Source organism: Erythrolamprus reginae, chromosome 7, assembly GCF_031021105.1.
Source record: "Erythrolamprus reginae isolate rEryReg1 chromosome 7, rEryReg1.hap1, whole genome shotgun sequence".
In the NCBI taxonomy this organism is placed as follows: Eukaryota; Metazoa; Chordata; class Lepidosauria; order Squamata; family Dipsadidae; genus Erythrolamprus; species Erythrolamprus reginae.
In genome coordinates this window covers 27879034-27906171 of record NC_091956.1, presented here as the reverse complement: position 1 = coordinate 27906171, position 27138 = coordinate 27879034, and the positions used below count along the sequence as shown (strand labels likewise).

General features: G+C 38.3%; 1 protein-coding gene across 1 annotated transcript in view; it reads right to left on the bottom strand.

Moving 5' to 3' along the window:
* Nucleotides 1–27138, bottom strand: part of LOC139169905 (bifunctional heparan sulfate N-deacetylase/N-sulfotransferase 4) — a 178893-nt gene that overhangs the window by 112034 nt on the left and 39721 nt on the right. The window contains exon 3 of the mRNA XM_070756573.1: nt 499–586. Within this exon, the coding sequence (XP_070612674.1) occupies nt 499–586 (88 nt within the window). The remainder of the gene's footprint in view (nt 1–498; nt 587–27138) is intronic.

Sequence of the window (27138 nt, the reverse complement as noted above, 5' to 3'; positions counted from 1 at the left end):
ATGTAATTTAACACACTTTTGAAATAAATTCCCAGTTTTCATACAGCGTATTGAAGACCTGAAACACTCAAAATCAAAATATGCACATTTTTAAAAAAGAAATGTATATTTCAAAGCCATTCATAAATGTAAATCAATTTAATAAGATATAGATTCATAGTGAATTTTCATATGATAACTGTAGATTTTGATATTTACCAAAGTTGTTAAATATTTTAATTTAAAAATAAGTAGAGATAGTTTTGCAATTTTAAAATATTTTTCTTCTGCTTGTCTAAAGAAATATTATTTCAAAACAAATATTCAGGCAGTTCAAAGCAGTAGAATTGACTAATTATAAACCATATTAAAATGGAGCTTGTTTAAAACAGGAAATTCTTGTACTTTAACTTTTAAAAAATTGTAATTTTAATATTAAGGTATTTACAACATCATGAAAAATGTCTCTAAATATTTTTCATAGGTTGCTTTAATTGCTATTATATGGTTCCTGCTTACCTGTATGGTAAAACTTTCCTGAAAATCCAAGGTTGAAGGTAAAATTTGCAACCTGATTGCGTAGTAATACTTGAGTCTCCAGTAAAGCCTGGAAAAAAACATACCATATAGGGGGGAAAAGGAAACTTTAGATGTTAAAAAAATCAACTATAAAAGATTAAAAGAAAACCCTAACACAACTTTTTTTGTCAGTAAAATTCACAATTGTCCGAGATGTAAGATTAATGTCAGAGAATGCTATCACAATAGCCTATATACTATCTTTATGAGCTGGCAATACATTTCTATTCATTTTATAGTGAGGACTAATTACATTCACAATTAAAGTATTTAAAATTATAAATACAATTTATATACAGTATACAAATTAGATACCAAACTCTAATCTTTGCCGATGATACGAAAGCTGTCAAAATTCATCACCTGTACACTAATGAGTAGCCCTCTCCCCATATATGAGGGGTATAATATAAATACATAGAATGGCATCTTTATATATTGTTCCATAAACTCTTATTTATATAGCTCCTAATACATTGGTCTCCACATAAACTGAGAATTTGATGAACAGAAGGAATCCATCAGGATGTTTACTCAGCAACCTGAATTTAGACCATTTGAAACAATAGGTATACTTTTGAAGCATTATTTTATATGTAAACAATATAAACCTACTAACTCCTACACATACTGTACTTATATCTAGGATCCACTCCAAATTTATCAATAAATTTATTGTCTGCAGTGAATCCTATGATATAATCCCATATGTTTAAATGCAGTCTTAATTTAAGGATTTGCAACAGGATTCTTTCATACAGTAATACACATCATTAATGAAAAACAGCAAGACCAAAAGACCAAAATAGTACCTATGTTAAATATTAGACAAGGGAATACTATATTTTAGTAACATGCACAATTATTTATTAATTTTTAAAACAAAGGTTTCAGATGAACTGAAACAAATACAAAAAAATTCAGTGTGGTTGATCAGGAGATTGAAACATAAAAACTTTGATTTATTAAATAAATCAACTAAAAAGAAATTTCCTGATAATTAGAACAACTAATCATTGGAACAACTTGCAATATGGCAGGGATGGTGAACATTTTTGGCTCGGGTGCCAAAAGGGTTTGCATATGTGAGATAGGGCGCATGCGTGTGCCCACATTCATAATGCAATGCACTCCCCCACATGAATGTGCACAACCCCTGCACTGCCCCGCACACATGCGCACCATCCCCCATTCTGTCCCCCCCCCCCCATGCATGTGCACAGGCTGTTTTTGCCATCTCCACGTTTCAGTAGGCTTTCGTGAACCCTGGGAATGGCAAAAACAGCCCAACAGCTCAGGTGGAATTTCTTTTCCAAATTTCCGTTTGGCCTGTTGGGCCATTTTTCACCATTCAAGTTGAAATAATGTTTATCTTATTTTTAATGCACTATTTATGGCTTTATGAACTTCCCTGAAAGTTCATTATGAAAGTATTTTTGCAAAATATAAAATTTTGACCACAGATATATTTCAACTCTGATAAATTGAATATTGGTTCACAAGCAAACTATTAATCAGAAATGTCTGCAATCAAAACGTTTCAAGTAAAAAATGCCCAGTTTAATTATTTATATTGTGCAATATAATCAATTAAACACTTACATTGTAAAAAAAAAAAATCTAAACTGGCAATCTAATTATATTAATTTTTATTGAATCAATACTATACTTATTCCTTCAAATAAGCATATGCTCAGCATCCATAGAATAAGACTTAGATTTATATTCTGTCTATACCCGATGGAGTGTAAGTTTCAACAATATTGTTGCTATTATTTGAGTTGCCTTGTCTTTATTCTTCATAATTGTTGCATCTATTAAGGAAGCATGATTTTTTTTCACAATGTTCTTGTTAATTACGACCATTTGCATAATAAACTTTTTGGAGGCTGGTTCTCTAGGAACATTTCATGGCTAATAGAAAGCAATTTGCTTTCCTTTATTAAGTACATTAAAACTTCATGCCCCAGACATCACTGACTGTAAACATTTGATTCTGCTCAAATTTAATGCACCAAGGCATTTGGCTGTGCCATATTAGCTTTATTTATATGCTGTGTTCTGGATTGTTAGCTACTAATGAGACTTCAGCTCTTATGGCTCTAAGGCCTCATTTTAATGAGATCATTATTTGCTGCTTCCAAATGGAAGACAACAAATTTGCCTTTTAATTAAAGGTCAAAACACCTCTAGCTAAGGAGAGTGAAGAGGTTATCAACTCCTTTGAGAAATTCAAGGAACTTCCCCCCCTTTCTTTATTTCTGTGTCAAATAGACACTGTTGGCCATAATTACTTGTATAGCCTTAGGATGGATAAAGCTCTAAATATGAACTAAGTGGGAATAACTCTAAATTCTACAACTATTAATTTCAAGACAGGGCAAAAAGCAAACATCAACCAAAGTAATTAAAGAAGCTTTACGCCTAACCTAAAAGTCCACATGGATCAATGTCCAACTTAAAGAAGGATCCCCTTGTTTACGTGTAAATTTCCTGTTTAATTTAGCTAAAACCCATATTTCTTATCTGGAAAAATATAATCAGTAACTGTATTAGTGCCAGTGATATAGATAGTTATGATTAAATGAACTTTTTTTCTCCTCATGCTTTCATACTAACATGCATATATTAACATATGGACAATTCTGGATCACAGATATGATAGCCGTATTTTCAGAACTGTTTGTGATAGTCAAATATTTACCAACAAATATATTGAAAAGGTTATTTAAAAATTTGCAAACAAGCGGAGACAGGCACCACTGATCATTTCAGACTAGGTGAGGGAAACAATGCAGGTTGTACAATTTTGCCAAGAAAACAAATTTTGAATCATGAATATATTGAACAGGATAAGTGCCACTTGCATACTTTGACCTCCCCAAATGAACATCACCAAAATCAGTTTTAATGTGTCATATGCAGTCATTGATGGACCAGTTCATTCCTTACTGTTAAGACATATCCACGTGGTGATTGCAATTCAAATAATGAATTGTTGGTGGCAAAGATTAAAGTCAAATTATGTTTTATGAAAAAGGCAGGGCCTCCAAATAAGTTTGATGTCACCTGTTCTGCCGGCGTGTTTCAACCGCCCGTAATTACAGGGTAATTAGTCCAGGAAGACACACACCACACAATAAAAGGAAAACCCAAAAGTTTTTATAAACAGAAAAACAGAAACAGCTCCCTTTTTAAATGTCAAAGGGATTTTCCGGTACACACAAGGCACAGGTTAAATGCAATCCAATTGCTCACCCAATAACTGGAAAATTGAGTCCAATTCTAAAGTCCAGAGAGTCCACACACAATCTTAAACACCACAAAAACCACGATATTGATGAAACAATGAATCAGATAAACTGCCATGAGTCTAAAACACCAGGCTGCACTTTTATCTGTAGCACTAATTACAGCAGCCCCACCCAACCACAGGTGGCCTCATTTTCACTTGCAATAATCCTTCAGTTGTTGTCTCCTATCCTTCGGAGAGGGGCGGCATACAAATCCAAATAATAAATAAATAATAAATAATAAATCACTCTACGCATGCGTGGATGTGTCATTAATTCTTGTTCAGAATCCAGGGATGATACAGATGATTGATCTCCTCCTGGGCTGTCTGCCAAACTCCACTCTTCCCTGTCACTCACGCTTCCTCGGTCAGAGGAGGCTTCGTCAGCATATTCCATCGGGAGCAAAACAGGCCTGCGGTATGTGGATGTTTCCCCCACATCCACCTGCACATTCCTTGGGGCAGGAGCTGGGCCAGAGCTAACCACAACATCACCGAAATCCTTACTACATATACAACAGAGGTGAAAAATAGATCTGAATTACTGGGCATTGCTGAGAAGATGCCTGATGGAATATGGCAGGAAATTCAATCAATGATGTAAACAGCTTGAAGTGGACTACATGACAGGTCACACAGAATGCACTGATGCAAGTCAGAAAGCTCCAAGCACCATTGATTGCTCATAAAGACATCATTAGAAACGAGCAAGGGAAATTACTGTGTGCCTAACAAGGCGTCAAGAACAGATGGTGAGTATATACAGAACAGATGTATGTAGGTAGCAAAGGGATCTAACCTCAGGATGAGGAGAAAAGAGAAGTAGAAATAGAACTGACCATCTTTGATAAAGAGATCACACCCACTTTAGTAAGATCATAGTGTCTTATACTTGAGTATAAGCTGACTCGACTATAAGCCTATTGGAGTATAAGCATGGGGGCCCTTTTATGAGCAAAATAAAACAATAAGCATCAATTTTTTCAGTTCAATCTTCATATCATTGTGTGCAGAAATGTTCAAACTTGTTTCCAAGTGAAAAAAGCTTTCAAAAAGACCAAATATAAGTACCTAAAATGGACAATTTGTGGTCCGGGTCAAATAGACCCGGGAACTTTACAAGTGTATAGTGTTTTTGAACAGAACAGCAGAGTTAAGATAGAAAAAGGAGTGACAAGGTTTCATTCTCTCCCCTTTCTTATTCAATCTATATGCCAAAATGATCATGAGAAGGCTAGATTTTGAAGAACCAGATATCAGGGTAAAAATTGGAGGAAGAAACAATAATCTTTGATATGCTGACTATATAAGACTCATCTCAAAAACCAAAGAAGGCCTGGAACGTCTGATCAAGAAAATCAAAGAAGAAAGTGAAAATTTTGGTTTCATCCTGAACATCAAAAAACCCAAGCTCATGACCACTGCAAGAAACAGAAACATCAAAATAGTAATCGAAGAGATATACTATCACTTCCTTAACCAGTACAGTGGTACCTCTACTTAAGAACTTAATTCGTTCCGTGACCAGGTTGTTAAGTAGAAGAGGATTCTACTGGATTGCAGATAACTCAAAGTGTGAATGCAGCAGAAAAATAAAATGCTGGATTGCACCGGGTCACACATCAATGATGAACATGAGCTGAATATGGAAAAGGAAAGATATCAGGCTCACAACAAAAGGAAGTTTAGTCCGCTCTATTGTATTCCCCGTAGCTACTAATGGTTGTGAAAGTTGTACCTTAAAAAACAACATAGGAAGAAAATTGACTTGTTTGAGCTTTGGTGTTGGAGAAGGCTCCTGCATGTTGTCCATGGACAGCAAGTGACTAACAAGCAAGTACTGGGGCGCATAATATAAGACATGATATTGGAAGGCAAAATCACAAAACAGCGTTTTATTTGATTTTGCATAGGATTGGGAGTGGGATTCACTGGCTAAAGTAATGTTTGGAAGAGTTAGTAATAAAAGGAAACCAGGCCATCAAAGAATACAGTGGCTGGACACTATCAGAGCTGACACCAGACAGAGTACAGAAGAACTCAAAGAAATAGTGCAAGATCGGAAGATGTGCAGCAGGGGTTGGTTCTAACTTATCTCGTTGCCAGTTCGCTGCCTTCCGTACCGCCTGGGCGCGCCTCATGTGTGTGCATGTTATTTGCAAGTGCACGCATGAGCAGTGCCGAAAAATCCAAAGAAAAAAAGCTAAAAACAAGATAGTGATGTGCACAAGATGCACTGTGCTGGTAACTCGGCTTCTGCACATTCTCAAAAGAAACATAATTTTAAAAAATTTAAAAGAAGGCAGTGCCCACAGTTTGGTACCAGGTCCATGACGTCATCAGCGGGTTGCTATCAGTTCGGGCAAACTGGTCCGAACCGGGAGGAACCCACCCCTGATGTAGGGAGACCAGGCCCACAGAATTGCCAAGTGTCAGATTTAACCGAAGAGATATCAACATAATCATAATCACCATCCTCTTATAGACAAACAAAATAGGCCATCTGTTCATGTATCAACATTGGAAATAAGACTTACAGTGGTACCTCTACCTAAGAACGCCTCCATTTAAGAACTTTTCTAGATAAGAACCGGGTGTTCAATATTTTTTTGCCTCTTCTTAAGAACCATTTTCTACTTAAGAGCCCAAGCCCAGAAAAATTTCCCAGGAAATTTGAGAGCAGCACAAAGGGCCAGCCAGTTTCCTGCCATTCCCCCTGGGTTTCTCTCTCTGGCGCAGTGTATGGGAGGCAGCCTCGCGCCGGGTGCATGGGAGTCGCGTGCTCCTCCTCACTGCCTCAGAGTCCCTCTTTTTTTTAAGCCTTAAAGGTTTGGGGGGGGTTGATTCACCTCACCTCACCTTCTTCCTTCGGAAGCGACTGTCCTCTTCCTCTTCTTCCTCCTCCTCCTTTCACCCAAATTCCGAGCTTTTATTTCTTTCCTAATGGGTTTGCACGCATTATCCTATGGGAAAAATTGCTTCTACTTACAAACTTTTCTACTTAAGAACCTGGTCACGGAATGAATTAAGTTCTTAAGTAGAACTTAAGTATTTCTGTCCTTTTCTATGCAATGTTACTTTCTCAGAGATTGGCCTGAAATGGGTGCTTTATATACTTGCTGAACAACACCAAGAAGAATGGCTGGAAATTAATTACTGTAAAACCAAGGTCATGGTTTTTGCTAAGTGCTCTAAGGCACTTGCCTGGCAGCTAAATAATCATTTAATTGAGAAAGTCAAGACCTTTAAATATCTGCAGATTGTTTTCCATGCTACAGGCAACTGTAAATCTCCCACCAATTATGTTACTCTAAATGCACAAAAAACAATGTCAGCTTTACAATCTTACTACTTTTCCAAAGGAGCTCAGTATATATTTGCAAGGATTAAAGTGTTTTTGGCTAAGATCCGAGCCTAGCTTGTTTTTGGAGCTCAGTTAGGCCCCTACAGGTCATTCTTCTCTCTTGAAAGGATCCAAGCCTATTTTTTAAAGTACCTCACTGCATTCTGATTATACTGCTTTGTCATGAAGCTGGCTGACTTAAAATAGAAACTTTTGCCTGTATATTCATTTTCTTCTATTGGCTTAAGCTTTCCCTTTTTTCTTCACCCAGCTTCCTTCCATTAATTATAACCTATAGCTTCCAGTTTTCCTGGTGCCAGGCAGTACATGCCAAAGTGCAGCACTACAGTTCTTAGAGAGCTATCACCCTGATGGGCTTTGGTCGTGTACTAGCTGATCTAGCTAACAAGGGAGTTGCAAGCAGATTTAGAAAAATCTTCTTGACCCACTGTGAATACTTTCTCCAGTCACATAACAGTTCTGAAATTTAGAAGAGGTTTATCCTTGGCTAGATTCAATACCATCCCAACAGCTGCTACCAAAGGATAATTTAATTTAATTTAATTTAATTTAATTTAATTTAATTTAATTTAATTTAATTTAATTTAATTTTTAATTTAATTTAATTTAATTTAATTTAATTTAATTTAATTTAATTTAATTTAATTTAATTTAATTTAATTTAATTTAATTTAATTTAATTTAATTTTTAATTTAATTTAATTTAATTTTTAATTTAATTTAATTTAATTTAATTTAATTTAATTTATTGTGTTTCTTTGTTTGTTTATTTATTTATTTGATTTTTTTTTTAATGCCACCCTTCTCCTTAGACTGAGGGCCGCTTACAACATGTTAGCCATAGCACTTTTCTTTTTTTACAGAACCAGCCTATTGCCCGCACAATCTGAGTCCTCACTTTAGCCACTTTGGAAGGATGGAAGGCTGAGTCAACCTTGAGCTGGTGATGAGATTTGAACCGCTGACCTGCAGATCTAGCAGACAGCTTTTAGTGGCCTGCAGTACTGTACTTTACCCAATGCTCTAGTTTATTGGATTTCTAGGCCACCCTTCTCCAGCAGACTCAGGGCAGCTTACACAATAAAATAAATGCAAAAGAATGTAAGAAACCCAATATAAAATCTAATCAAAACCCCCAAACAATTAAAAAACCCATTCATCTAAAATTCCATCACAATCATTTACTTATAGTGTCAGCTGGAGCAGGGTGGCAACATTCAATGGCCCCAGGCCTGTCAGCAAAGAAAGGCCAGGAGGGTGGTGTTAGATATTTGCCTGGGTGACCTACCCAGACAGGGTAAAAGTCAAAAGTTCAGATTTGTTTATTGCATGTTGATTGGTTGCCTTCTTTTGGCACTTAGAATGTATCTTTGTAAAACTGCCCTGTTGCTGGGCTAGATTGTATAAATAGGAGAACTGTCATTGTATAGAGCTCTCAATACTCCATTGCTTCTTGACTGAATTGACTTACTTGTCCTGTTAGTGAAATAAACCTTGCTTGATTCAACCTTGCTATTACATTATTACATTGGCGACGAGGAAATTGACCCTCCGTGTGCTATCATGGCTACTCCATCGGTAGTCCAGCCACCTGAATTCTTTGACCCAGAAAGAATGACCTGGACAGCCTACATGGCAAAGTTTGAAATATTTTTGGAAGTGGCCGGCATGAAAGATGCCAACAGCGGCCGCAAGCGTGCCCTTTTCCTCAATTACTGTGGCACACAGATTTTTGAGCTGGCAGAAACCCTCACTGACCCTGAACCGGCGAACTCAGTTTCCTGGGACACTCTCTCATCCAAGCTAGCTGCTCACTTCAAGCCTACGAAGCCAGCTAGAGTTTTTCGCCATCAATTCTCCCGGATGTCACAAGCAGAGGGGGAAACGATCAATCAGTTCGCGACTCGCCTCAAAACTGTTCTCTCTAAATGCCAATTCGATAATCCTGATGCTTTGAGAGTTATTACAGGTGGGGGCGGTGCAAATCTCTGGGGGGGGAGTTGATTCCAAAGGGACAGAGCTGCCACAGAGAAGACTCTTCCCCTAGGTCCCGCCAGGCGACATTGTTTGGCTGAAGGGACCTGGAGAAGGCTGATTATGTGGGTTCCAACCGTCCATTGGTACACATGAGGCGTAATACTGAAATATGCATTGGAACATAAACTGTCTCTACGGGATGGAGGAATAACTTAAATGATGGACCACATTGATTTGTAATGTTCCCTCAATGCAGACACTTGTCAGTAATTGTTACCTCCATTCTTCACTAAACTAAACTGACTGGTTTTATCTTGTTATTGTCAGATCAATCTGATTTTACTTCTTTGACCATAACTAAGCAGTGTTTTAGAGTTTGTACAGTACACTGGTAGTAAGTCTTTTAAACATTCTTCGATGTTGTAAAATAATTATTTTTCCTTTCTTTTTCCTAATTGATTGTGAATTATTTTTTTCTGTTCCCTTGATTTTCTTATTTTATTTGCTGATCTATGACCAATTGAACATTGATGGATTCTCTGCTGCAATAGGTTAAATAAAGTAAGAAACTTTAAATTGAGGTATTATGAAAAATGTTCTAACATGATGAACATCTCAACCTTAGAAAAATATACATGTATCTAATTTCGATATTTACAGCTCCTATGTTGTTTCTGTGCAACACTTCAGTGCCAGCTGGAATAAAAACATCTATTGAGATTATTTCTTTTAAAAAGTTCAAATAAAGAAGCGAGCCGAATTCTAATCCAGTTGTTCAGTGATATCTTATTTTGTATAAGATCTTCTAACCTGACAAATAGCTAATGGATGCCAGATTCCTCTGTGACTTGAATGCTTTCTGTGGCATTTCCTTGCCAAAGGAAGCTTAACTGGGTAGCTCCTACTGATATATGAAGATCATTAAAATATTTTCGTACCTTGGAAAGTATTGCTGAAAACCTGGTAGATTAAGGATGGTAGATTTGAAATGAAAAGCACAATCATTTCTTGCAAGCTGATATTCTCTCTTAGAACAGTGACACTTGCTAAATTAGAATTCTTGATGAGGTAGTCCAACATACCTGGAAGGCATTTAGTAGGAAAGGGATTTTTTTTGGTCAGCATTTAATATTTTCAAAGTTTTTTAAAGGTTGGTATAATTATACATTTTATTTTCTGTTACTATTGTTTTTCATTACAGTAGTACCTCTAGATACGAGCTGCTCCACATTTGAGTATTCCAAGTTACGAGCCGCAACGTGAGCGAAATTTCTGTTTGACACCCGAGCTCAAATTCGGGATACAAGCCGAGCTTCCGCTAGGTGGTACAAGAATCTCCTTGCTTCTGGATATCTCGACGCGAAAAACAAAGTCTAAAGGCATTCGTTCGAGATGCGAGTTGATCGACTTACGAGCTCGGGTCTGGAACGAATTAAACTTGTATGTCGAGGTACCACTGTACTAGATAAATGTTCTAACAGAGAAGACACAAGGAACTCCAAAGTTGAGAGGTGTTTGAATAAAGCACATATCTGCCATGCCCTAATGTAGTTGTGCCCTTTCCTACAATTGCCTGGCTGCTTCTGTTCACCTACTCTGAAGCAGAGGTGGATATCTCCTGGTTCGGACTAGTTCGCCTGAACCAGTAGCAACCTGCTGATGATGTCACAGAGCCAGTTTGGTTGGTGCCGGTCAAACCATTTTGGGGGGGAGGGTGAGTGGGCGAGGGGAGAATTTGGGAGGGAATTTTTTCTGATTTTTTCCCCTTCTGCGTATGTGCAGAAGCAGAGGGGCACTGTACAGCCACCAGCATCTTGTTTTTGCCTTTTAAAATAATTTTTGGAACTGCGCATGTGCAAATGCACAAAATGCATGCATGACCATGAGGCGAGGACATACAGCACAGGAGGAAGTGAACTGGCGATGAGGTAAGCTAGACCACACCTGTGCTCTGAAGCATATTTTGGAGAGCCCTAAGAAGTTTCACTTCATAACGTAAGAAAGCTGCCTTTTAATATTTAATGGCTACCTTAGAAACTAGAATTTAAATGCCTTCATTTGATCATGAAAACTTAAAGGTGGTGAAATCTTTATGTTTTTCTTGAAATATCATCCCATCTATATTTTTTTAAAAATATATGCTTTCCCATAGAAAGCATAGTTTAATATCTTACTTCAGTAAGTATTGTAATAGCCATGAAAACAATTAATTTGCTTCCAGATTCAAGTTAAGGTGTTGGTTATGACTGTTAGACCCCTACATGACTTGCGACCAGGCTACCTGAAAAATTGTCTTCTCCCCATTACATTGGCCAATCCCACCTGATCAGGTGTAAAGGATATGTTACCCACTTCATCAGTTAAAGAAATGTAACTAGTGGGGTCTAGGCAAATGTCCTATTCTATATAACAAGGATATCAAACCTTTTTAGATTCCTGTGCTGAAACGGTGTGTGTGCATGTGCTAGCAGGCACAAAAGTGCCTACACCCATTCCCTCCCCCCCCCCACACATGTACATTCCCCTATGGTGCCCCTGTGCAGGCACATAATCTCTTCCCATCCCTACACATGCGCACAGGCCTCACTGAAGCCTGGGACAGTGAAAAATGGCCAAACAGGCAAACTGGAAGTTTGGAAAAACAGATTTCCGGTTTGCCTGTTTTGCTGCTTTTTTGCACTCTGGAGCCTTCTGGGAAGCTTCCTAAAGCTCCAGAATGCAAAAAACAGCATAACAGACAAACTGGAAGTCCATTTTCCAAACTACTGGTTTGCCAATTGGACAGTTTTTCATACTCCGGGACTTCCAGATAAGATAAAATACAGGAAATAGCATAAGGGCAGACTAGATGGACCATGAGGTCTTTTTCTGCCATCAATCTTCTATGTTTCTATGTTTCATTGCTTATTTGACCCCTATGACAATCATTAAGTGTTGTACCTCATGATTCTTGACAAATCTATATTTTCTTTTATGTACACTGAGAGCATATGTACCAAGACAAATTCCTTGTGTGTCCAATCACACTTGGCCAATAAAGAATTCTATTTTATTCAGGAAGCTTCCCTGAATCCTCTGGAATGCAAAAAACAACACAAAGGGCTTTCCCCAAGGCTTCTCCCTTAGACTCTCCACGATTGACCTCTCCAGGTTCCTAAGAGGCCAGTAAGGGGCGTACATAAGTGCACTGGAGTGCCTTTCGTCCCCTGTCCAATTGTCTTTCCTTTCTTTCACCTATCTTACATATTCTCTTCCTTTCATATATCCTGTCCTCTAAGTTCACTTTCGCCCTCTTTTATATTATCACATGTCTATTTTTCTTCCTATGTATTTGTGTATTGGACAAATGAATGAATAAATAAAATAAATAAAACAAAGGGCTTTCCCCAAGGCTGAAAATCAGTTGGCTAGCACATGCATGCGTGCTGGAGCTGACATAGAGCAATGCCTTCGGTGCCCTCTGATATAGCTACACATGCTACCTATGCCACGCATGCCATAGGTTTGCCATCATAGCTATATAATATTCTTCATCCAGCTGTAAGGCAGTCTGCACTCTCCTGACTTTTCAGATGTATCTGAACCAGTGGTGAAATCCATTTTTTTTACTACCAGTTCTGTGGCACGGTGGGTGTAGCCTGGCTTGTTGGGTGTAGCTTGGTGGGCATGGCAGGGAAAGAATACTGCAAAATTTCCATTCCCACCACACTCCAGAAAGGAAAGGGAAGGATACTGCAAAATCCCCATTCCCTCTTCACTCCTGGGGGAAGGATATGGCAAACCCTCAATTCCCAATCAGCCAGAGGTAGGTATTTTCCAGTTCTCTGAACTACTCAAAATTTGTGCTACCAGTTCTCTGAGCTACTCAAAATTTCTGCTACTGGTTGGTTCTCCAGAACATGTCAGGACCTGCTGGATTTCACTCCTGATCTGAACATCTGGCCCTGATGACTGAGTAGGGCAGGGGTGTCAAATTTGTTGGCCATTGTCCGGATGCTTCACCTCCGTTTTAGTGAAGGAGAAAAAAAGGTTGTGATTCATCATGTGACAACAATGTGTCATCGTGAGTTTGACAACCCTGGACTAGGGGCTCACAGAATAGCCTGCAACCTTGGAATGGCTAACACTTTAAAGCCTTCCCTCCATCTTTTTAATTTTAGATATCCTATTGTTGTTTTAACTGGCTGCTAGTGGGGTTTAATATCATGTGGTTTTCATGATTTCAATTGTATACCATCCAGAATCGCTCTGTGAGTGACATGGGCAATTTCTAAATTTGATATATAAATAATTAATATTTAATTAATTAATTAATTAAAATACCAAAACCAAATAAAAAACAACAAATTTGCTTTCTGCAGAAGTGGAAACAGTAAAAATCCTTATTCAGATGTAATCTAATTTTAGTAATCAGCTAAAGCAGGTGTTCAAATTGTATATATTCCATTTAATCCCCATTGAATGAATATCTTGTCTATAACAATGTGGAACCAATGTGACAAATTCTCCATGGCTTGATTAAACCAATTATTGCAAAGTTATCATTTGATTTGGAATCCTTCACTAAGTAAGCAATTGGGCTTAATGACCTAAGTGCCCCCTTTATCTCTGATTCTGTGAAACCTATTTTAGTTGAGTAAGAGAAATAGTTGAAAGTGGTAATAAATAGCGGTTTATACCTTCGGGTTATGAATGACTGCTTTGTATTGTGGAATAACAATTACAACAATCTATGTGATTAAGCTATTTGTGCTTTGCTAGTGACCAAATCCATTTTAAAAGTTAAAAAATAAGGCTAATATTATCTAAACTGGTCAACATGAACCCTTCTAATTATACTAATAGAACATTTCTAATGCTTTTACTACAAAGTTCCTGTCACCCATGTCTATATTGTCTATCATACTTTTCAGGACTGTGATGTCAATTTTGCTCCAAGCAAGAGCAATCCAAAATTATTTCTTGCTGCTATTCTTCAGAAAAAATGCATATTTCAGGTGCCCCTTTCAACTTCACCTCAAACAATATTACAGGAAAATAATAATAATATGCAATATTTTAAGGGCAAAATACTATATAGCGACCAACTATTAGATATTTCCTATTAAATCTTCCATTGTTTGTAAAGAAGACTAGTGAATACAGTACTTCCAGGAAAAGTTGTAATTTACTACATTGTGTGAGTTTGAGCCACAGTAGCACAGTGGTTAGAGTGCAGTATTGCAGGTTACTGCTGCTGACTGTCAGCTGCCTGCAATTTGGCAGTTCAAATATAACCAAGCTCAAGGATGACTCAGTTCCATCCTTCCCAGGTGGGTAAAATAAGGACCCATATTATTGGGGGCAATATGCTGACTCTGTAAACCTCTTAGAGAGGGCTGTAAGGCAGTATATAAGTCTAAGTGCTATTGCTATTTATCCATCTAAGCATGTCAATTTGTATTTGACCTGGGCATCAATGGGGTTCACTTTGTTTATCTAAAGGCAGCCAATGTGATTCTCTGATGGGGCTACTTTATTTATCAACATTGAATTATCTTCCAGAAAACAGAATATTGCCATTAATAAATATTTATCTTGATATATTCTAATAAAATTATTCCAGAGTTGTAGGCAACAAATATACTTGTTTAGAAAATGAAAATAAGTAATCTTTTTGAATGAAATAATTGCCATATAATTCATTCCAGAAACCCCAGGAATCAAGTTCTGATATTAACAAAATAAATAATGACTATATTTTAAAAAGATTTAAGACATAACGAGAGTGCCTTTTATTTGATAATTACAAATTTTAAGCCTTTTACAAAATTACCTTGTGGGTCCCTGGCTAACACAACTTTTTTTAAAAAAAAGTTCACTTGTTTATAATCAGAGCTCTTTTCTTCTTTCTATTTTAATCCCATAAATAATTTATGGTATTTATCTAGTACAGTATATAAAATTCCCTTTAAAATCTCTTAATCTTCTGCAACTATTTTTTCAGATTTTTGAACTCAAAACTTTGGGCGTTTATTAGAAATTATGCAGCTCAAATATATCAACAAATCAGACACAACAGGAGATACAGATCCTCCAAAGAAACATTAAGATATTTTTGCACTTCTTTTAAGTTTAAAACTTAAATAAAACTTTTAAAAAGTTATAAATAAACAGGAAAAATGAAGATAGGTTTTGAAAAGATTTTAAATGGGCTAGGGGACCAGATTAACAAGAAACAAGAGAGTACAAAAGATGGCATCCTGACCAGCAGGAATCCCCACCCCCTTGCTGATAGATAGTTGGTTTCAGTACCAAAGCTGGGTCTTTGCCAGCATACTTTGGCAGCGTACTTGAATGGGAGCTATTAAGAATTATTCAGAAGGACCCTCAGACAATTGGTACACCTACAAGAGAAGAGGACCTAGAAAGTAGCAATTCTCAGTGCAAGAAATCGGAGATTTGGGTAAAAAAGCTTGAAAAAATAAAAGTGGTTTTAAATCAAGTCAAAGTTGATATCCAGGTGCAAGCAACAGCTGGTATAATCAGATTTATAACCTGCTAGCAGGCCTGAAAGATGAAGTTGTCTTGTAAAATACAAATTGGCTAGAGGACTCTGAGAGAAGTATGGATTTTAAAGACTCAAAGTTGGTAGAATTGACTTTTTCATAACTTTTTCATTACATTTTCAAGAAATGAGTGAAGGAAATTAGGGAATGGATTTATTTTACCGAATTGGAAATAAAATGTTAAGAGATATTGTGTTACAATTTACAATTTTGGAAAGATCTCAATATCTCAAGGAAAAGTCTTATCATAGAGAATCAACCAAGGATATTTGATCCTGGATGGCAATGATTTTGGTAACCTATGTAGACTAAAACCTGTTGTAGATTTTCTCTGATTAAAATACAACAAAGAGACTGTAAACAGAATGTTTTAGCTGTTGATTTTACCTGTTAACTATGTTTCTTTATAATAGATAGATGTTAGGCTAAGTGCCTTGGGTAAATAGTGTAGACATTTATAAATTGTGTGTCTGTTTCACAAGAGGGAAGGCATTATTATCTTTGAAATATATGTATCAGTATTCAACTAGGGGGGACACCTTATGTATAAGTCTGGGTTTTTTCCCCCTTTTATGCACATTTTTGTGTAGCATTGTCTAATTTTATTTTGTTTTTATAATTTTTCCTCATTTTTGAGTTCATACTATAATGTTTTAAATAAAATAAAAATGGAAACAATAAAAGGAACATTAATACAAAATGGGGAAAAATATTTTTATTTGGGAAGAATCTAAGGATAGGTAAAAGTGAAGGTTCCCCTTGCCCATATGTGCTAGTCGTTCCTGACTCTAGGGGATGATGCTCATCTCCGTTTCAAAGCTGAAGAGCCAGTGCTGTCTGAAGATGTCTCCATGGTCACGTGACCAACATGACTAAATGCCAAAGATGCATGGAATGCTGTGACCTTCCCATCAAAGATGGTCCCTATTTTTCTACTTGTATTTTTTACATGCTTTTGAACTACTAGGTTGGCAGAATCTGGGATAGGTAACGGGAGTTTACCCCATTACGTGACACTAGGGATACAAACTGCTGAACTGCCGACCTTTTGATCAACAGCATCTTAGCCATTGAGCCACCTTGTCCCTAAATCTACCTACTTTGCAAAAACCTACTTATTCTTTAGACTGTCTGATTCAATTTAAAAAAGGTTAAAAGAAGAGATAGAAAAACTTAAAAAGTACAGTGGTACCTCTACCAACAAACACCTCTACTTATGAACTTTTCTAGATAAGAACTGGGTGTTCAAGATTTTTTGGCCTCTTCTCAAGAACCATTTTCCACTTACAAACTTGAACCTCTGAAACTGTAACCAGAAAAAGTGGGGAGAAGCCTCTGTGGGGCCTGTCTAGGAATCTCCTGGGAGGAAACAGGACCAGATAATTACAAACCACAATTACAAACTATGGTTTCCCCAATCGCACACATTATTTGCTTTTATATTGATTCCTATGGGAAAAATTACTTCTTTTTACAAACTTTTCTGCTTAAGAACCTGGTCACAGAACGAATTAAGTTCGTAGATAGAGGTACCACTGTAGATTATTTTAGATATGGATGTAAAACTAGAAAGATGTTAACATGATGTTGATAAAGGTGTTATACAAAATCTACAAATGAAATTGGTTGAGATTTTAATAGCAAAAAGGAATAATAAACCATAAGACTAACTTGGATACATGAATCTTAATTCAGAAAATGACAGATTTTTACTACTTGCTTTATAGATTTGTTTATAGATAAAATATGGGAAGAATAGATATTTGTAGTAGTTTTAGAGAAAAGGATAAGCTATAATATTATAATTGACAGGAGATGAAGAGAAGATGAGAAGAAATTAATTTGTGGGATATCATTTGAAGGAATTAAAGATTAATATTTTAAATTTGTTGTTTCTAATAGCTCTTAATGGAATTTTCTTAATTAAATTTTAATGATGAAGTTCTAAAGATTTGTTTATATATACAAGACATTGGTAAGAACAATTTTAGAAAAAAATGATAAAGTATTGTGCAAAGTTCAGGGAAGAATCATGAAATTTACCTAGGTTTAAAGCTTATGCAAGCATGTTTATATGCACACATGTATGGATTTTGCTAATCAACCAAATGTGGTTTTAATTGCACATATATAAAAGATGAGATAGGGACGAAGAGTGATTTTAGTTAAAATATTAAGAAAGGTGTTAAGTCATTGAAAATGTATTTTTTTCTATTTTTGGTGTGTGTGTGTGTGCTTGTGTGTATATACAGTATATATGTATGTATGTATGGTGGGTGTGTGTGTATTGTTGCCGTCCCTATTTTTTTCCCTTTTTCCCTTTTAATTTTTTCTTGTTTATATTCTCCTTACTTTGTATTAAATTTTATATTGTATTACTTTGTATTGAATTTTAAACTTCAATAAAATTATTAGAAAAAATATACAGGCACAGTAAATGCTTATGCACCACTCTTAGCCTCATTTTCACAGTCAAGCAATTATGTGTTGTCAGACACCTAAATCTTAAAACATTTAGGCCTTAAAGAATATCTGTTGCTGTTGTGAGCCGCTCCGAGTCCTCGGAGAGGGGCGGAATACAAATCTAATATGTTGTTGTTGTTGTTGTTGTTGTTGTTATTATTATTATTATTATTATTATTATTATTATTATTATTATTATCATCTAAAGCAGGGATGTCAAACTGGCAGCCCTCAGGCCAGAGGCGTCACATGTAGGCCCAGGGCTGCCGATAGGGCAGTACTACTGGGAGTGGCGTCACGGGCCCGGGCAAATTGGAAAATGGGGGGGGCCCGGCGCCCGCCAAAAACTCCCCAACCCAGATTGCGATGGGGAAAAGCGCGCCAAGGAAAGCAAAAGGACCAGAGACACCTCGCCAAACTTCGCCTCTGCGGAGCTTCTCTGACCGCGGCCCGTACCTTCTTCCCACCCCCACGAGGAAAGAAGGCAGGGAGACCGGCAGACAGGCAGGGAGCCCCGATCGCAGCCGCGGAAGAAAGCGCAGGGATGACTTGGCCCTCCGGAAGCCAAGCCGTGCTGCTGGGGAAGCCAGGAGAGGACTGAGCCTGGCCGGCTTCTCCGCCGGCCTTGTGTGTCCCCCAAGGATTGCGAGGGCAAGAGAGCAGCGCCTTTCGGCCTCTGGAGGTGCTGGGCCGGGGATTCGGGGGGGGGGCATGAACACCACCCGCCGTCCGGAGCCAATCACCTTCCTGCTGCTGGTGCTGGGAGCAGGTAAGTGCGCGCGGCCGGCCGGGTGGGAAGGGCGAGGCGCGAGGGGGAGGCAAGGTCCCTCTTTTCATGCATCCGCTCAGTGAGCCTCTCCTTCCTTCCCTCCTTCCATTTCTTTCATTCCCCCTCTCTATTTTTATTTCTCTTTCATTCTCTTTCTTTCTTTTCTCTTTCTTTCTTTCCTTCTTTCTTTCTTTTGTTTCTTTTTCTTTCTTTCTCTTTCTCTCTTTCTCTCTTGCTCTTTCATTCTTTTTTTCTTTCTCTTGCTTTCTTTTTGTCTCTTGCTTTCTCTCCTTCCTTCCCTCCTTCCATTTCTTTCATTCCCCCTCTCTATTTTTATTTCTCATTCATTCTTTCTTTCTTTTTTCTTTCTTTCTTTCTTTCCTTCTTTCTTTTCTTTCTTTTCTTTCTTTCTCTTTCTCTCTTGCTCTTTCATTCTTTTTTCTTTCTCTTGCTTTCTTTCTTTCTCTTGCTTTCTCTCCTTCCTTCCCTCCTTCCATTTCTTTCATTCCCCCTCTCTCTTTTTATTTCTCTTTCATTCTCTTTCTTGCTTTCTTTCTTGCTCTTTTTCTTTCTCTCTTTTACCTTCCCTTCCTCTATTTCTTCTTTTCTTTCTCCTTCCTACCTTCTTCCCTCCCTCCCTTCCTTCAGTCCTTCCTCTCTTACTCTCCCCTTTCATAAGTTTCCTTGCTTCCTTCCTCTGTTCCTGTCCCTTCCCCCTTTCCTTCCTTCCTTCCCTCCCTCCATTTCTTGCTTTCCTTCTCCTTCCTCCCTTCTTTCCTCCCTCACTCCCTTCTTTCACTCCTTCCTCTCTTACTCTCCCCTTCCCTCTTTCCTTCCTTCCTTCCCACCCTCCGTCCATTCATTCACCATTCCTCTCTTGCTCGCCCCTTTTACCCTTCCTTCCTTCCTTCCTTCCTTCCTTCCTTCCTTCCTTCCTTCCTAGCTCGCCCTCGCCTTTCTTCCCTTCCTTCCAGATGGGAGTGCCCCCTCAAGACACCCGCCTGACTGGTGGTACCCAGCTTTTTCTCTCCCCTTGTCCTTTCCAGCTCCTCGCCGGTGGCTGCCGGATGTGGGATCCCCCTCCCCTCTCCCCTCGCTAGAAAGCACATGGTTTTTTGTCAACAAGAAGGGAGAAGTGCCAAGGAGCCGTAAATAAGCCTCGCTCCACCTGACCGATGCCAGGAAGATCTTTCTTTCCCTTGTCACTCCCGCTCCTTTCTTTCTCCTGGACGAGTCCACACAATCGGCTTAACCCAGTTCCTGAAATAGCCTATGGCAGTGCTTCCCAACCTTGACAACTTGAAGATATCTGGACTTCAACTCCCAGAATTCCCCAGCCAGGGGGATGGAGTGGCTTGGCGACTTAAAATAGTTTTAAAATGGTGGGGGGGCCAGACACTTAGGCTGTATGGGGCCCCAAAATTCCTGATGGTGGCCCTGTGTAGGCCACAACTTTACCGGCTCCGCAAAGGCAAAAAAACACCCTATGCTGCAATACGCCACATGATAAAATCGAGTTTGACAGCCATGACCTAAAAGTTGACTCATGGACCAATCTTTGTTAATCTGAGATGTTTTATTGCTCATCTATGCAACTTCATCAGCAAGAGCAACATTAGTCAGGCATAAGGATAGAGAGTCATTTGAATATACCATTTTTTTCTATATCAACTTCAGGGGCTTCTCCCCAAAATGCGTTGCTGTTGTTGTAGTTGTTAATTGCGAAGATGTGTCCGATCCATCGTGACCACATGGACAACATCCCTCCAGGCTTTCCTGTCCTCTACCATCCCCTAGAGTCCATTTAAGCTCACGCCAACCACTTCAGTCCAGATACCTCATTTTCTGTTGTCCCCCTTTTCTTTTTCTCTCAATCTTTCTCAGGATTAGGCTCTTCTCCAGCAAAATGCCTTATGTACAATATACCAATGAAGATTCAGTCATCCAATGTCTCAGATTAACAGATTGTTCCAGTTGCCATTATTCAACATTATTTAGTCACCTTTGGCCTGAATGATTGAAATCTACTCCGAGTCCACAGAGAGGGGCATCATACAAATCAAATCAAATCAAATCAAATCAACCAATCAATAAATAAATGTTATTATGCCCATCTCCCATATAAAATGACTCTGATAGGCTACCTGTTTGAACATGTATGATTTTAAATGGACGTTAAAAATACTTTTTTTGAACTTGACCAAACATAGTTTTCTGCGACCAGAATTTATTTTAAAAAACAAAAGAACGCTTCAGCCTGAGTCAAAAATACCACTTTTTAAAAAGTAATGTTTAACTTTATTAGTACTGGAGCCTATTTTTACTATCCACTTATGATCCATTAAAATATTCTATGTCTTGTATAATGCAAATATATTGTTTTTGGATGCAGAGGGTTTTTTTTTGTTTTTGTTTTAAATATTGTATAAAGATTAATGATGGAACCTGCAATTAGTCTTCAGGGAGTTGTTAAACCGTAGAACATTCCTTTTCCTATAACTAGGCTAAGTGCTTTTTTTATCCTCTAAGTATAATTTTTTCAGTGAAGCATGCATTTTCAGAATTATTTCCTTACACTGGCATAATATGTGAGGCTGTCTAATATAACTGACAGGAACTCTAAGTATTATCTAAAAATTCCTGCATCAGCCGGTCTTCCAAAATGTTGGGTCAAGTAGTTTTAAGTCACATACACAGCAATTTTTAAATCCAGAGACAGTGACAGCTTTCTAAAAGGATAATATGAAGTTATGCTCACTAAAATCATTTACTTCTTTCAGTTGATATTATAAAACTATAACTCTTAATAAGATATTTACAGTAACTATAGTTTAATTGTGTTCTTCATGGTTTAATCCTATATAAACCTACCAAGGAATTAATTTCATTGCATTTCATGTCCATGGTGTGGTTATTCCCAGTGCATTTACTGGAACACGAGCTCCCATTTAGACTTCCGAACTTCCTTTCAAGTAAACACAATTGAACGGCAGTAAGAACCACAACAGTGTACAAAGTAGAAATCTACTATATAAAGTTATTAAGTAATTGGGGAGAATGACGTAAACTATAGATGTGCTTAACATTTTCTTACTTTAGACATAAAACAATCAGACAGACTCAGTTATGAAGTGGCTCATTGTATGGAATGTAGCGTTGTCCTTATTTTCTGTTGCAAATTATTTCATGAGCTTGATATGACCTGATATCAGGGGTGGGTTCCAACTTATTTCGCTGCTGGTTCACTTCCTCTTGTGCACGCCACATGGGTATGTGTGCACTTTGTGTGCACGTACATACAAAGTGCCAAAGAATCCAACCACCCCCACCCCCCAATGGAAACTGGCTTTTGCGCATGCTCAGAAGAATTTTTTAATAAAAAAATATTAAAACAAAAAAACACATTTTTTAAAAAATGGCGGCACCCGCAGACCAGCACCGATGGAACCAAGTCCATCATATCATCATGACATCACCAATGGGTTGCTACTGGATCGGGAGACTGGTTCCAAGCCAGGAGGAATCCCCCACTTGCCTGATATGATCATTAAAAGAGAAGCTGTTGGCTAAGTAAAGTGGAACATATTTCACTGATACAGCCACATTGCTTTCTTAATAGTGACTGGCAATTGTCCTCTTTTACAATGTTTTTTCAGCTTTTAAATCTACTAGGAGGGCATTTGCCCAGGTTCGCCTGGTGCACAAGTTGTGGCCCTATTGGGACAGGGAGTCTTTACTCACAGTCACTCATGCCCTTATCACTTCGAGGTTCAACTACTGCAATGCTCTCTACATGGGGCTACCTTTGAAGAGTGTTTGGAAACTGCAAATTGTGCAGAATGCAGCCATATGAGCAGTCATGGGCTTACCCAGACATGCCCATGTGTCTCCAGCACTCCACGGACTGCATTGGCTGCCAATTGGTTTCCGGATGCAATTCAAAGTGTTGGTTATGACCTATAAAGCCCTACCTGGCATTGGGCCAGAATACCTACGGGATCGCCTTCTGCCGCATGAATCCCAGCGAGTGGACAGGTCCCACAGAGTTGGCCTTCTCCAGATCTCGTCAACTAGACAATGTCAGTTGACGGGTCCTAGGGGAAGAGCCTTCTCTGTGGGTGCCCCAGCTCTCTGGAATAACCCCGCCCGGAGATTTGTATTGCTTCCACCCTCCTTGCCTTCCGCAAGAGTCTTAAGAGTCATTTATGCCGCCAGGCTTGGGGTCAGTAGATCTTTGCCCCCCGGCCGATGAATATGTGAGAGAAAGTTGATAGAATGGGAATGGGGTTTTTTTTAATGGTTTGGGGGGGGGGTTAGATTTTTTTTTAGATTTCATATTTAATTAATTGATTTAGGATAGTATGCATTGTTTTATTATATGTTGTGAACTGCCCCAAGTCCCCAGAGATGGGCGGCATAAAAATCAAATGAATGAATGAATGAATGAATGAATGAACGAACGAACGAACGAACGAACGAACGAACGAATGATATCCACTGAAGATAGTATATCCAAATAATGAAGAAACCTAATATTATACAGCTTTGGAGACTAAAAGCTTAACCGTAGCATCCCTGGAGTTCAATAAGGGCAAATTATGAAATGTGCATGATTGATGTTAGTATGAAAATGACACAATTTATGCACTTGTTCCAGACATTGGCATTCTAATATGTGAGGCTGTTATTTGTATAATAACAATACTGAAGCTACATGTTTTTAATATTCAGCCTACTTCTAGCAGTTTGTGGAAATATTTCACAGCTTCAGTGGTTTTTCGACTTGAGGAAGAACAACATCATCCATCATTTTTACTAACAGTCAGTTCATCAAGTATGAATTCTGACATACGTACAAATTTGAATTAACAACAGACTCAGGAATAGCATTTGTTCTTAACCTGTCCCCTGCCTATATCATATATAGAATAGCTTATGAAGCATATGTATGTATGTATGTATGTATGTATGTATGTATGTATGTATGTATGTAAGTATGTATGTATGTATGTATGTTTATTTATACCCTTACCCTTATATTTTATATGCATACATACATGCATGCAGATGGAACAGAAGTTTGAATGCAGTATTGCAGGCTAACTCTGCTGACCGCCAGCAATTTGATCCTCACTGGCTCAAGGATAACTCAGCCTTCCATCCTTCTGAGGTCAGTAAAATGAGGACTCAGATTGTTGGGGGCAATATGCTGACTGTAAACTGCTTAGAGACTGCTGTAAAGCACTGAAGTAGTATATAAGTCTAAGTGCTATTGCTATATAAAAAGACAGGCTTTTAAAATAATAACAATAATAACAATAATGACAAAACAATAACAAAATAATAATAATAATAATAATAATAATAATAATAATAATAATAATTCGCCGCTACATCACGCAGTCCTAGGTGCTTGGGAAGCGCCCAACTGGTGATGAAATACAAAATCCAGCACAGTGATCTCATTTTCTGTGTTGTACTGAAATAATAATAATAATAATAATAATAATAATAATAATAATAATAATAATAATAATAATAATAATAATAATAATAATAATAATATCAAGCATACAAGGTTTTGTGACACAATACACCGCCCTCATGATTGTGGAAAAGAAAAGAAGAAGAAAAAAGAAAAGGGGAAGAAAAAAGTGTGGATCATTGATGTGACCATACCAGGTGACAGTCAAATTGATGAAAAATAACAAGAATAACTTAGCCGATATCAATGTCTTAAAATCAAACTACAATGACTCTGTCATAAACCAGTAAAGGTGGTCCCAGTAATAATCAGCACATTGGGTGCTGTGCTAAAAGACCCCAGCCAGCATTGAAAACAATAAATATTGACAAAATCACGACCTTTCAGTTGCAAAATGCCACTGCACTTGGATATGCCTGCATCGTACAAAAATACATCACACAGTCCCAGACGCTTGGGAAGTGTTCGACTTGTGATACAGTCATACCTCGTCTTACGAACCTAATTGGTTCCAGGGGGAGGTTCGTAAGACGAAAGGTTCGTAAAACGAAACATTATTTCCCATAGGAAACAATGTAATGTCAATTAATCCGTGCAACCAAAAAAAAACCCCCCGCAAAAAAACGCTGCCGCCCAGCTGTCACCTTTTAAAACAGCCTGGGGGCTTCTCAGCAACCTCCCGAATGCCAAACGCCAAACCCGAACTTCCGGGTTCGGCGTTCGGGAGGCCGCCGAGAAGCCCCCAGGCTGTTTTAAAAGGTGACAGCCGGGCGGCGGGGCTTCCCAGCAGTCTCCAAACGCCGAACGCGGAAGTTCAGGTTTGGTGTTCGGCTTCGGGAGATGGCTGGGAAGCCGCCCGGCTGTTTTAAAAGGTCACAGCCGGGCTGGGGGCTCCCCAGCAACCTCCCAAACCCCGAACTTTTGCCGAACTTCCGGGTTCGAGGTTTGGGAGGTTGCTGGGAAGCCCCCCAGCCTGGCTGTCACCTTTTAAAACAGCCGTGCAGCTTTCCAGCAGCCTCCGAACACCGAACACGGAAGTTCGGGTTTGGTGTTCGGCTTCGGGAAGCTGCTGGGAAGCCGCCCGGCTGTTTTAAAAGGTCACAGCCGGGCTGGGGGGCTTTCCAGCAACCTCGCGAACTCCGAACTTTTGCCAAACTTCCGTGTTCAGGGTTCGGGAGGTTGCTGGGAAGCCACCCAGTCTGGCTGTCACCTTTTAAAACAGCCGGGCGGCTTCCCAGCCGTCTCCTGAAGCCGAACGCCAAACCCAAACTTCCGCGTTCGGCATTCGGAGGCTGCTGGGAAGCCACCCAGCCCGGCTGTCACCTTTTAAAACAGCCGCGCGGCTTCCCAGCAGCCTCCGAACGGTTTAGAAAAAATTTGCCTCTTCTTATGAACTTTTTTCATGTTACAAACGCCAAACCCGAACTTCCGGGTTCGGCATTCGGAGGCTGCTGGGAAGCCCCACCGCCCGGCTGTCACCTTTTAAAACAGCCGGGGGCTTCCCAGCAGCCTCCCGAACGGAAGTTCGGGTTTGGCGTTCGTAACACGAAAAAAGTTCGTAAGAAGAGGCAAATTTTTTCTGAACCCCGGGTTCGTATCTTGAGTTGTTCGTAAGACGAGGGGTTCGTATCTTGAGGTACCATTGTATTGTGATACAAAATCTAGCATATCAATCTTGTTTGCTGCTTATTACTGTTTTTTGTAAATAAAATAATCATAATATAATTTAAATGTTCAGTTGACTAAGTTTCATGTTTAATGAAGAAACGAGATGACAGTAACAATACAGTTGGACCTACGTTCTGTAACATAGTTGTAGATAGGGACCTAAAGAAATGTATCACAAATTTGTATGAAAGAAGATTTAATGACTCCCAAAATGGACCTTACTGCAATCTTGAATTTATATTCTTTATCTGGTCAAAATCTGCATAATAAAACAATTTATTGCAAGGATGCAATCAGAAAAATGAATTCAGGTTTATGAGCGTATAATAAAAAGTGTATTATTATAGGAGAAAATTTACATCTAGCAAATTTGTATTTTAGAAGCATGTATTAGGAGAATTGTGGAACAATTAATGACAGTGAAAGATGCATCAGACAGTTTCCAAAGAAATTGATAAAAAACTATATACTATTTAACAACTGTAAAAATCTGTTTTGCTAGAGAATATCACAAACAAAAATGGATGCATACTTTGAAATAGATAATTTACAAAAACCAAAAAGGTACTGGTTTTCTAACTAAAATGGTATAAAATTAACCCTGGTACCCTCCTCGCATTTACTATACATTTGTTATCCTCCGGGTCCTTTTAGACCCGGATTATAAAAATGTTGGTTCTAACTACTGGAATGGTCTTTTTGAATACTTTTTTCACTAGTATATTAATTTGAACATTTCTGAACACAATGAAATGAAAATTGAAGTGAAAAAATTAATGCTTATGTTTATTTTGATGTGCAAAAAAACCCCAAATAAGCATTAATTTTTTTCATTTCAATTTTCATTTCATTGTGTTCAGAAATGTTCAAATTAGTATACTAGCAAAAAAAGTATTCAAAAAAACCATTCCAATAGCTAGAACCAACCTTTTTTTACTTTGGGTCATATATGATCCGGGGGACGACAAGTGTTCAAGACATTTTTTTTTTCACTTCATTATGTTTAGAAAT